Source organism: Euprymna scolopes, chromosome 2 (assembly GCF_053919585.1).
Source record: "Euprymna scolopes isolate OS-2025 chromosome 2, ASM5391958v1, whole genome shotgun sequence".
In the NCBI taxonomy this organism is placed as follows: Eukaryota; Metazoa; Mollusca; class Cephalopoda; order Sepiida; family Sepiolidae; genus Euprymna; species Euprymna scolopes.
The window spans coordinates 203,698,066-203,711,937 of NC_136483.1; the positions used below are offsets into that span (position 1 = coordinate 203,698,066).

The window sequence follows — 13,872 nt, forward strand, 5'->3', positions numbered from 1 at the left end:
CAAAAAATTGTATGGATGTAGGATAAAATTGTATAAGAAACATTGTAAAACATTATTGGTTTCATAGACAATATTATTAATTGTAGGTTGTTGAGTTTTGATGAAGATAACTTCAAGTATTTTTAATTTTCTTAAATTGGTTTAAGAATATTATTTTAGTGTTATTAACTAAAATTTGTTATAAATCAGAAGAGGAGGGTAGTTATGCTTTTGTAGATGTTATTGAAGTTAACTAGGATACTTCAATTAAAAGTCAAATATGAACAGGTAAAATTATAGAGGAATAAAAGGTAAATCAAATGAGGTATAGATTGTTTAAATAGTTACATTCAATTTAGCTTAAATTTACAGTTTTTGAAAAAATGACAAGTGCAAATTTTCTTTTGGCACTGCTATATGTATGTCTATATATATAGAGAGAGAGAGAGGGAGAGAGAGAGAGCAAGATTATATCAACATAAATTTATAGATATAAAAATGATTCTCAAAGAATCAAAAATCGAGTTTCAATTACAAGATACAGGCTCAATACTTAGCATTGAATAGAGCTTACACACGTATACAGTGTCTCAAAAAATGTACTCACACTTCGAAGGACAATAAAGCCTTTATCTCTATATAAATAAAATGAACTCATTTTTTCCCGTCTGATTTTGACATTAATAGGATTAAAAATCAAGATATTTCATGCAAATATAATATGCACAAACGGCAGAACAATATCTGAGGTGTGTTATAGGCTTATTATTTCTCAAATTCCTCGATAATCTTAGATTTCTATACTTTTTCTGCTGAGAAGTCACGGCCAAAATCGGTTAAGATCAATGGAAGTGGTAAAATATTTTCTCTCTAATAAATTCCTCCTCCCCCTGCCACCACTTAACACCGTTTGGGGATCGTTCACAAGGAACAGTTGAGAAGAGAACACCGGTTTGGCTTCGTAGTTCTTTCATGTGAAGTTATTTAAAATCACTGAACTAAGCTGCAGTGCTCTGTGGCGTAGTGGTTAGCGTGCTGGACAATTCACATTATATTTTCACGTTCGCGCCAACCTACCGTAGTCGTTTTTTTTTTTTTTTTTTTTTTTCTTGGTGGCCGAACTGTTAACGTTGCAGATGTTTTTTTTGTTGTTTTTTTTTCACACTTTATTTTCCTACTTTTACTCATGACTCCGGGTTTGATCCTTCCTACTTACCTACCATAACATTTTTTAAAACTCCCCCCCCCCCCCCGTCCCGGAAACAAACACTCGGGAAACGCCAGGTACCCCCGCTAGTTTATGAATATAGTTAAATGGAATAGCTTTGAGTGCAGAAGACAAATGCAATTGAAGAATCATATTTGCAAATGTTCAAATTAATGACCATTATTGTCCAGACAATGCTGATAATGCACGATTTGCAAACCTCACGAAATGAGTAATTAGAAATATTGTAACATTGTCTTTCAATTTTAATGCATCAAGTGTTCTTGGTTTTATGTGATGAACTTTGTCTTTGAAATATCCCTACAAAAAGAAGTCTATCAGCGTCAGGTCTGGGGAGTGTGCAGTGTCATTCAATGGTACTCTTTCGTCCAATCATGTGTCTGGAAAAGCTGTGTCAAGATAAGATCATACATCATAATGGTAATGGGGAGGTGCTCCTTCTTGCTGAAAATAAATCTTGCCATCAGCATCAAACATCGAAATTTTGGACCAACAAACAATTGAGGTAACTCTCACCAGTGACAATCCTCCCTCCCTCCACACAAAAAAATGGTCCTATGCAGACATTTCACCCCACACTGTTACTCCTGGTAAATTTACATGCTGCTTAACTGTTATGAGTATTTATACAACCATAAGTATGTGCAATTATGGTGTTTAATAGTGCCATTCAATTTAAAGGTTGCTTCATCATTCTACACAATTTTGTGTGGAAACTCTGCATCTTTTGCACATTTTTCCAGGTATCATTCACAGAATTGAGCTCTCTGAGAGAGAAAATGGATTAGTGTTAGAATATAGCATTTCAACTGCAGACAATGATGAAGTGACTGTTATAGTTTAAGATTTGAGTTTCCCAAGCAGTTTGTCAAAGTAAGTTGTGTGGTGACCAAAGGAGTGTTTTCTGAACTTCTTTTCCAGGGCTTGTGGATAATTATGGTCATCCAGAACATTTCTTGATGTTCTGGATGGTTCTATTTGCTTTAAATTTGTCTATGATACGAGCAATGGTCCAGCGCATTGGTGGCGATTTTGCAAATTCCCTTCTAAATCTTTTTTGCATTTCAATAGTGTTTTCGGTCTTCCAATAACATTTCAGAACAGATTTCGTTTCTTCCTGCCATGCTGCAATTAATTACACCTGCAATACAAAAAGGCAGCATGTTAGCAACAGTTGAAGTGTGAGTACATTTTTTGAGACGCCCTGTATACTAGAAGAATATCCATTCCAGGATGGGTAAAATTAATTCCTTAAACAAAAGTTTTACAACACTTATAAAAATAAAACCAGGATGTGATATTAAACCTTACATCTAGAATCTTTATTCCACTTTTAATTAAAATATGATTTTGATTGTAGAAAATATCTAAAATATTTTGTGACTATGGATCAAATTCAATGCAAATCTGAAATATTTGAATTTTCAAATAAGAAATTGTGTTCATATTATGCTCCACCCCCTAAAAACTTTGAGGAATATTTATCTTTTAACTTAACTTTTCTTTGCATATAATTTAATACAGCACACTATATGGCCCTTTTCACCTGACAGCTGTGTTCCAAAATTGATAATGATTAGTTAATTAGTTAAGAAGTGAATCGTTTACATACAAGTATATAAACATATGTGCATACCTAACTTTTTTTACTTGACAAGCTTTCTATATTTGTCTGCTTGCCTGGATATTATAAATAGAACAATTCTTTTTCTTTTCCCATGATAATTCTTGGTGGCCTAGGGGTTGAATACTGAACTGCAAAGTAATCACTTCTTACACTGATGATCACATAAGCATAAAAAACAGTGTCAGTAAAAATAATATTTATTTATAAAAATATTATGTAATATGTATATATATATATATATATATATATATATGAGATCATTCTTGTTTTATTTAATAGGCAGTCTGAACTGTGCTGCTTTTACGGCTGGAATTCTGGAGGCCATTCTTAATGGTGCCAATTTTGTAAGTATCCAGACATGTGCTCTTGAAATTCTAGACTTTAAAATATTTCGGCTGGCACAGAATCAAATTGACACATATCTTAGAGGAGAGAATTGATCTGGTGCCAGTTCACTTTTGAAAATAACTACTAGAAACTTTGCTTTTTTTTTTAACACGTCTCGTACATAAATAAATAAAAATATTTATATTTTAAAATTTTTATAAGCAACAAACGTTCACATTATAGTTCAATAGTGCTATACTAGAACTCTTATCTTTTTTTTTTTATTTGAAATGTTTTGTAAGCCTCAGTTAATGAAGAGAGTAAATTTCCATAAGTTCATCAAAACAGTTTTTATTTATTTGCATACAACTGTTTCTGCCCTTCCCCTCAAGCACAGACAAAAACTTTGGTATACTAGGTATGCGAAATTCTACAAAAATACAAATATTTTTTATCTTGAGAGGAGAAGGATTCATCAGTGCTTGCTGACGCTACCAGATTAGACCATCTGAAAATACTGGCTAAAGTACAGTTCAATATTCATTTTTCATTTATGAATATTGAACTGTACTTTAGTATCCAATTGGAAAAGCTAAAGTATTTCTTTATTTTTCATGTAGAATTGAGAAATATATATAAAAAATGAAAATAATTTATTTTCATTTATTATTTTTCATTTTTCAGATATATTTCTCAATTCTATATGAAAAATAAAAATTCTTTAGTTTTTTCAGCTGAATGAGTAAAATTCGTTTTTTTTTAATAAAATTCTAAAAATTTTCTCTCTTGATCAACTAAGGTTTACATAATAATTGAATAAAAAAAATATGTGTCTGTGTTTTTGTGAATAAACATGTAAGACAAATTATAAAAGACTAATAATAAAATAACGCAAATGTAACGTAAATGCATCTTTGGTTTGGTATGTTTACTTTTGATGTATATGCTCTGAAAGTGTAAATCATTTTTATTGAGCTTAATTAATTCTGGCTATTTTGAATAACTTGATTTAAATATATAAAAGTATATATTTCTTTATAATTAAACTTATATATGTGTATGTCCTATATGGTGTAAATGTGTGTGTGTGTGTGAAAAGAAAGAAGTCACTTAGTTCGTGAAAGATATCAAAGAATTCTTTTGATGCCACAGATGGCTTTCTTGTCTGGCCCGAACTTGAAATGTACTCCTTCCAGCATCCATTACTTCACTAAGGGCAGCTGTTACTATGATGGCAGCATCCTCAGAGACCTCCACCTACACAAAAGTTGTGGGTGTAGGGAGCTCTCCAAAGAAAATTCCTGCAAAATACATCTGACCTGAGATGGGAGGGAAGGGTGCATGTAATATAGATGTGTGTGTGCGTGCGTGCGCATGGATATATTCAATGTCTAAAATGTATTTATTAACTCATCAAATTGGTTTATTCAGTTTTTATATATTTGCATCGCTTTTTCTTTATTTTTTTTTAATAAAGAAAAAGATGAGATTTATTAGGAAAAATTTCAGTGAGTGATACAATTTTTGTACGAACATATTTACAAAAAGACAAAGAATGGTAAATGTGCCTAAATAGGAAAAATCTGAATGAACTTATGTAAAACTGTGCGTGTGTGTGTGTGCAAAAAAAAAATGTAAAGGAAAATTATGGTGGATAAGAAGAATTTGTGTATAGAAGTATAAATATATTGTGTCACATTATATATATATATATATATATAACAACAAATGATTAATAAAACATGTTAAAAGACATCTTGAAAAAGAGTTAAAAACATATTTAATTTTAAAAAAGGAAACACAAGATAAGTGGATAGTCCTTAATCCGCGGAGTTTCGAAGAAATACTCTCCTTCTCATCAAAGGGCAGGAATTAGCAAAATGCAGGATCGGATTTTGCATATAAAAGTATTTAATGAAACTACAAGTAAGTCACAGATCTTACTTGGTTAAAAAAAAGGGTGAGGTATTTTTATTATATATATATATATATATATATATATATATATATATATATATACACACACACCTTATTAGTATTTTTTACCAAAAATTTTAATATGTTAAAATTCAGTAATGTTCATATACCAATAGACATTTAAGTCCTAATAAATTGACTCCATTATTAAGTTTCATGATTATCAGTTTTTATAATCGAGCATTCATATAACATTTTCACAAAATCAAGACAATAAAAAATGATAAAATGATAGTGTCATATTGTGTGTTTTTATATTCATTACAATTGCTTCATGACCATTCGTTTGAATAATGTTTGAAATTGTCCGAATGGTCATGAAACAATTGTAACGAATCTGAAAATATGCAATATGATGCTATCATTTTTTAATTTTTGTTGGCTTGATTTTGTAAATATATATGTGTGTGTGTATTTTTTTAAAATCTTTTTGTTTTTGTTGGTGATGGGGCATCCTATTAGATGCCAAATATTCACCCACTATTTCAGAAACTCTAACCAAGAAATGTTTTAAGATTCTAAACGTTTTTTTCTTTTTAAATACAAGTGTTTATATCTCTCTTGCACTTGGTTCACCAAGTATATTCGCCAGGTAGTTTTTTTTTTAATTCATGTTCATGAATCTAGTTTTTTTTTTTTTTTTTTTTTTTTTTTTTTATTCAATTTTCACCCCAAACAAGGCACAGTGCCACTTTGAAGCAGGGGGCTACTATTAGGGAATTAATTAGCGGGGTCATTATGAAGGGAGAAGAGTAGAAAGATGTTTGTTAACATTACACTTGAACTTCTGCATATCATTGCAGTTGGGAAAGCAGAATCCCGGAAGGGAGTTCCAAAGACCCGCAGTTCTGGGGAAGAAACTATTGGAGTAAAAGGCTTTCTTGCACCTAGGGATCTCCACTGTAAAGGGATGAGACTTAGTAGCTTGTCGGGTTTGTCGGGGGTAGTTACGTCGGGGAGGTACAAGTGTTTGCAGTTTGTCAGAGCATTCACCATTAAAGTATTTGTAGAACAGGCAGAGGGATGCAACATCTCGTCGATGGGACAGAGGTTGAAGCCCAGATGACAGTTCAGGACCTATCAGGTTTGCGACTCTTTTTTGAACCCTGTCCAGGAGCGAGAGACAAGCAGCAGATGCACCAGCCCAGATGTGACAACAGTACTCCATACATGGGCGAATGGTTGCCTTATAGAGGTATAGGATACTGGCAGGCGTAAGTAGTTTTCTAGCACGGTAGAGGGAGCCAACCTTCCTTGCAGCAGCCTTGGCAATGCTCTCAATGTATCTATTCCAGTTCATATTCCCTGTAAACGTTAGGCCGAGGAGTTTAAAAGAAGTACTTTCAGGCAATGTGTTCTTGGCCATTGCTATTGGTGGTAGAGAAGGTTTCTTGTAGTTATTGAAGGAAACAAGCTTAGTCTTAGCAGCATTGAATGAGACCAACCATTTTTGTCCCCATTCCACTACGGATTGGAGGTCATCCTCTAGTGTTTCTGCCATTTTCTTGGATATGTGTTCATTTGTTTTCCCCTCATATCTGTTATAGAGAGTGATGTCATCGGCAAATATACCCATCTCCGAAACAATATTATCAGGGAGGTCGTTTATGAATATCAGGAACAATAGAGGTCCAAGGATAGACCCCTGAGGCACTCCCGCATTTATGTCATATTGTTTGGATGTACGTCCGTCGAGGACAACTTTGATTTTTCTATTACTTAAGAAGGATTTAATTACGTTATGAATTCTTCCAGTGATTCCATATGATCTAATTTTCCTTAGAAGACCATCGTGCCATACCCTGTCAAAAGCCTTAGATATATCAAGGGCCACCGCTCTACCCTCCCCTGTTTTATCCAATGAACGGTATATACGTTCAGAAACTACAGTTAAGATATCTGCTGTTGAACGGGCTTGCCTGAATCCATATTGTTTGTCAGTCAAGAGTTTAGCAGCTGTTAGGTGCTGGACTAGGGCTTTATTAACTAAGGACTCAAATATTTTGGCGAAAAGCGGGAGGAGGCTAATGGGGCGATAATTTAGTGGGTCAGTTCTTTCACCAGAATTCTTGAAGACTGGTACCACAGAGGCGGTTTTCCAGCAGTCGGGAAAACAAGATTCGTTAAGGCATTTATTGTAAAGTTTGGACAGAACTGGAGCAACCTCGGCAGAGCATTTTTTTAATAGCACAGCCGGGATGAGATCTGGTCCACATGCTTTAGAGGTGTCTAGGTTTTTTATAATAGCATGTACCTGAGAAGGGGTGATTTTCAAGTCGTCAAGTGTGGCGTCTGTTCGCAGAGGAAAATCAGGGAGTGAGTGGTGTACCGAGTTCAGTGTGGAGTTTGAGGCAAATCGACTGGCAAGCAGATTAGTTGCTCCTATAATTACTTGAATGATGGAGGATGGAGATCTTAAGATTTTTGTTTCTTTTCATGTCGTATATACTTCATCTCAGCTCTGTTTAAACCAGCATCATTAGGGATATTGACTTTCACTGGGGTTGCTACTTTCTATGTTAAGTTTAACATCTCCATTTTCTAGATATGTAGCTGTTGGAATCACATAGTTATAAATGCACTTTGTCTCTGTGTGCGTTCCCGATAGATCAAGACCGCTGAGTGATGATTTTTTTTTTTTTAATTTCACGCAAATGTATTTTATGTGTCTGGCAGTGTTCTTAGATAGGTTTTGTATTGCAATGCTTCTGATAAGTATCAAAAAGCAATAATGCCCGCCCCCAAATGATTAAAGAAGTAACAGTTTGATGTTGATCAAATTTAACTCTCGGATAAAGCTTAACATCACAAGTATATTTTAGAAGATTAATCACCGTACAAGCAGAAAGGCCAGGCATATAACATCAGCAGTAGGTTCTTTGATAAGACAGAGCACAATTGAACCATGGTACTTTTGTATTTTAAACTTTACTTCAAGCCATTATATATAAAAATAATTCCAGAAAATCAACCGTAGGTTCTCTACAGTGCAATGCAGACTACAATGTATTGTGAACAAAATCACTGTGGGGAAGCATGTGAAGCTTCCTCCCAGTGCACTGCAGTGGGTCCCTGACTAAAGTAGGCAATAAATCGATTTGATTAAAACACGCGCAATTTCATATATTTTGATGACAATAAGAGTATTGGAAGTGTGAAAAATTTAATTCAATCCCAGGCAGTTTCATGTCTCCCTGCTAGTGTGTGTAATATATATATATATATATATATATATATATATATAGAAGGGAAAACAAGGAAAAAATATTTTCTTAACAGAAATTGTAGTGGTGGCATGGTTGTCCTCATTTAGAGCATTAACTTCATATGTATGCATATTTTGATGCTGTGTGAAAGTAGGGGGAATGTGTGGCTCGTGTGTTTTTGTGTCAAGAAAGGCTTTTTTTACTCTATCAATAGAAACAGTTTCTCTTTTACCACTGATATCTAAGGTAAAAAGTTTATCAGTTCGTGAAAGCACGTCATAAGGGTCAATTTAAGGTGAAGTTAGGGGGGCTTTCACAGCATCCTTTCTAAGAAAAACATGAGTCCAAGACAAAATGTCCTTTGGGACCGAAGATCTAATGGTCTGTTCCCTAGTGTGCATCGGTGGGAGCTTACTAAAATAAGCTCACAGTCTGTTGACATAGAGAGCTGAATCAGTTGTTGTTAACTCTATCGGGCTCAGCATTTGGCCTAGCAACGATTGAGGTACTCTATATATAAGTTCAGCTGAAGAGTCTCCCACGTCTGAAAACGTTTTTCTGCCGACACAGACGTCTGGAGCAGAACCTCCCGCTTAATACCATCGTAGATTGCATGCGGAGGGGTATCAGTTATTAAATCTTTGTCAACTGGCATTAACGACGCAGGGAATGCACTGAAGAGTATATGGAGTTGTCGTTGCTCCATGACGTTATTCGTGCAAAAATATGATACGAGTTGAGCAAACCCAACTCGAATGTCGCCTGTGAAGGCAGGTAAAGTCATAGCCATTTTTTATTAAGAGAAGTGACAAAACAGACCAGAAGAAAAATCAATTACCTAAAATACAGACAGGACATTACCGAAGGACCACGTGGGGAAAAAGGGGAAATATTTAACACAAGACAAAAATAGGAGAGAAAATACTTAAGAGACGAAAAAGAAAAGATTCCACAATAAAATAAAATAGAAAAATATACTTTTAAAAGGAAAGGAAGTGGTAAAAGAGTTAATATACGTGTGTGCGTGTATTTTTTTTTTTTTTTTTATGAAAATGCCCTTTTCAATTTGGTGGGAAGCCTGTCCGAATCATGTTACACTTTTCTTTATAAAAGTGTTTCCCGGTGTTGCCCTTCAGAGCTGAATTTTAGCTTGTTTTCTTTGATGTATCCGGTTTTACAAAAAATGAAGAAAAAGGCTCGCCATTCAGAATTGCTTGTATATCACGAGGGGAGGGGTCACCATTTTAGTGTTTTGATACTTTTAGGGAACAACCTAAGAAAATAAATAATTCCATACAATCTTCTGGAATGACGAACGCAACAACTTCATAAAATGTAACACAGAAAAGGTTTATTAAGGAGAATGTGTACCAGGTGATATGTTCCTGATCGAAAGCTGGACTCCGGCTACCCAGTGGAATTGTCAATACCAGCTGAAATAACACTGAGGTGAAGAGAACGAAGAAAAAGGGGTCCGTTCTGTTTGGTGTCTCTCTTAGTCAGAAGAGTTGTTATTCTTCAAACCAGATGCTGGCCGATTTCCTTAGGGGATAGAAAGGATCAATGCACCGCACCCCTGATTGGTCAATATGTAGCCAAATAACACAGGATGGAGGCATTGATTCGTGAAAGAAAAAAGTTCCATTTGTTTTTGCTACACATTCTTGTAAACAGATGTAACAATTGATATTAAAATCGCATTTGTTTTTTGTTTAATGCAAAAAGTGTTATGCCTTTCGTCCATTCTGTTCTAAATTATCATGCTTGCTACAAGATTGATCACTAGTATATTTATATATTTTTCGGTTTCTTTCAGCCTGCCAAAGTGACCGTTCATTGGCACAAGGGAACGACATTCATGATAAAATTTGATGAGTCAGTCATTGCTCGAGACAAAGTGGTTGAGGGTAAATAAATTGCTGCAGACCAAAAAGAAATCTGCCTTTGAATACGGGATGACAAGGAATAAATGGAGACTGATTGAATAAAAAAAATATTAACCGATCAGTAATTTGGAATCTGATAATATTGATCTAAATAATATGAAATTATATTTTTTTTTTTTTTTTTTTTTTTACTATAAGAAAAAAAAAACTTCACGTTCATAAGTAATAATTCTTTTCCAATCATAAAAAAAAAATGGATTGTGAATCTATGTGGAGACTCAAACTTGATTCACCAGCTCGACATGTTCTTTTCACATTATAATAATTTCTCTTTTGGCTTCTATTTTTTTTTTTTTTATTTATAATCCCCAAAAAAATTGTTGTACCACTGTCATTTTACATTTTTAAAAATTTGTTTTTACTTTTATTTATGAAGTTAATGTTTAAAAGGAGAAACATCTTTGAAATGCACGATCCACAAGCTTAGTCGCCGACCAAATAAAAAATCAGTTTATAAGACTGGGAACAAAAAAAACAACAAAATATTACATTATTTAAAAATCTTGAGAACATTTAAATTACAATTTTTTTAATACAAAATTATAATTGATGTTGCTGTGGTCGTCTCATTTAGGTTGTTGTTGCTATATTTCAATATTAGATCCCCTCGAGCTTTCTTCATGAAGTGACCCCATATGACAGATGCTTGTGGCCGTAATGATCCAAATGATGGCTTCATTCCTTGAAATTACCAAAAAAAGTCATTCTTTGCAATTACACCAACATGAATAAAAGCACTTGATTATGATTTCGTTTTTTATGTTCAATTTTTAAAAAGGGGTTAATGCAATAATCTTAATTTGAATGCATTTTAATAATGAACATTTTTACAGTTTTTTTTTTTTTGTAACGGCATTCATGCAGTGTAGTTAACAACAAACAAAAAATACAAGACTTTACTAAACACAAAAAAAAATTTATTTTCTACCAACCCATATAATTTGAAAGTGTGAAAACTGATTGTAAGATTTGTCATTGAATATGTTATTGTCATTTTGACTCAGGTGAACACGAGTAAATAAAAAGTGGTGGTTGATTTTTTTTTATTTTTTTTTTTAAGATAGTTGCTAATTTCAGGCTTATAAGATAGTAAAAATAAAGAGTTACCCTACCACTAACCCTAAGTCTGGGTTGCCGATGGGACTTGGGGTTACTGAATTGCTTCCCAACACTCTGGAAAACCTCATCAGTATGCCCTGTATTTAAAACTTCAGATGATCGCTCGTCTCCCTCTCAATACCGACCAATCAGTCTCCTGTGCTTCATGAGTAAGTTGCTAGAATCTGTGTTAAATACAGAAGTAGTCGATTACCTCAGCAAAAATAACCTCTTCAGTGACATGCAATATGGTTTCCGTTCTGCTAGATCTACAGCTGATGTATGAAGTTATATCTCATAGGATTAGCGAATCTCTCGATGGAGGCTTCCTTTCTAATGCAATTGCCCTTGACATATCAAAGGCCTTTGATAGGGTATGGCATAAAGGTCTACTCCACAAAATCTCCAGCTACAGTATAGCTGGAAACGTATTTTTCAATTATTAAATCATTTCTCTCTGATAGATTCATAAGAGTAGTGGTTGATGGGCAAAAATCTGAAGCTCACAGAATTAATGCTGGAGTCCTTCAGGGATCCATCCTGGATCCAACTCTCTTTCTGATCTACATCAATGATCTCCCAAATCACATCCTAAGATCATTCGTAGACATTTATGCTGTCGACACTACCATCTATAGCAACACTTCAAAGGTTGTAAACTACCAAGTTCTCTCTGATTTTCTCTCCTCTGATCTTGAGCACATGGTACAATGGGGAAAGAGGTGGCTGGTTAATTTTCATGTATCTAAGACCAAACTTCTATCTTTCCATCTGCACTCTGATCCCCATCTGGCATCAGTTGAAATAAATGGCTCTATCTTGAGGAGGCTCCATGTTTTGACAAACTTTTGAGCTTGACCTTTACTCCTGATCTGAGATGGAGCATTTACATCAAATCCGTTGCCAGGGCTGCTGGGAAAATGGTGGGATCATTCTACTGTTCCAGTAGGTATCTCACTGTTGATGCAATTCTCTACCTGTATAAGAACCAGGTTCGGCCAACGATGGAGTATTGTTGCCACATCTGGGCAGGAGCTGCTAGAAGCAGCTTTTCCTGCCTTGACAGAGTTCAAAATAGACTTTGTAGCCTAGTGGGGAGGTGCCCTTTTCTTTTCCCTGGAATCTTTCCCACAGAAGAGACATCACAAGCCTGTCTCTGCTTTATCGTTATTTTCATGGCAAGTGCTCGTCTGAGCTCCAATCTATGGTCCTCCCTGGCTTGACTTTCACGAAAAACACTAATCTAGCTAAAACCACTATCAATAATTTCCCCCACTCTTTATCTGTGCCTAAACCTAAATGTAGATTCCATTAACAAAGCTTCTTCCTTTGAACTGCATGTCTGTGGAACTCTGTTCTGCTTTCCAACTGACTACAATATGGTCGTCTTCAAGTCCAACGTAAACAAATTCTTGATGAGCCATCCCCTTAAGTAATCCAATTTACCAAATTTCCACTACTAACGATGACTGACATGTTCCCCTTGACTACTGTAAATTGATTAACCCTTATCCTCGAGTGGCCTACGGACCTTGATAAGTGGTGACTCCTTTGTAAAAAAAAAAAAAAAAAAAGTTTATTTTTTTAAGGAATAAAAAACAATAAACACATATGGGTAAGTCAAATCAGATTTTTAGTATCTCTAAAGGAGAGATATTAACAAAATCTTCTTTGGAAATTAAAAAATACTTTAAAACAGTTTCAGAACTTCAAAACTATACAGGCCGATTTAAAATAAAACAAAAAAACTAAATTTCTTGAATTTAGTAAAAGTTGTTTTTTGTATTTTTGATTTCTTGGCTGTTATACTGCATGAATGCCATAACATTTTTTTCTTCGTTTTCAAAATTTTGTATCAAGATTTTGAAAAAAAATATAATGAACCAACTCAACATTCCATTAGGTTTAATAAAGCTTTGATAAACACGGCATTATCATTTTTATGACCAATACTGCCAGATCTACTCTGACCCGGAATCGTCTTACGCACAAGGATCCAATTAAAATTTGTCCAGGGAATGACCTCAAAGAGAATTTGAATGTATAGACATCATAATAGTATAGGAGATGTGTGCAGGACAGGAGACTTTGATGGTCTGGTCACGTTGAAAAAATGGGTTAGTAGATGTAGAACAGTTGAAGTAGCAATTTCTGGTGAAAGAATGGACAGCTAAGAAAAATCTGAGAAAGTCATGTGGATGAACTTGAGAGAATGAAGAATTTATGAAGTCATTATTGGAAATAGATTACTTTTCAAGTCAATTTCAAAAAGTTATCATGTTAAGCCACACATTAAATTGGTGATGGTGATGATGAACTAGTTTAAAACATGAATTAATTTGGATTACCATTCCCATCTTGGTTGTTATTCTTACGTTTCAGCTGATGTAGCCTCCACTTTCTTTACAATGGATGTTATTGGTTAAAAAAAAAAGTCATTTTTTCTAATTAACCAGGTTCGAATTAAAATTGTGTGACTTGTAA

General features: G+C 34.3%; 1 protein-coding gene across 1 annotated transcript in view; it reads left to right on the forward strand.

Annotated features, from left to right (window-relative positions):
• LOC145302323 (trafficking protein particle complex subunit 5-like) overlaps positions 1 to 11,038 on the forward strand; it is a 41,107-nt gene extending 30,069 nt beyond the window's left edge. The window contains exons 6-7 of the mRNA XM_080144647.1: positions 3,114 to 3,178; positions 10,161 to 11,038. Of these exons, the coding sequence (XP_080000773.1) occupies positions 3,114 to 3,178; positions 10,161 to 10,259 (164 nt within the window). The 3' untranslated portion in view covers positions 10,260 to 11,038. The remainder of the gene's footprint in view (positions 1 to 3,113; positions 3,179 to 10,160) is intronic.
• Positions 11,039 to 13,872: the final 2,834 nt, after the last annotated feature.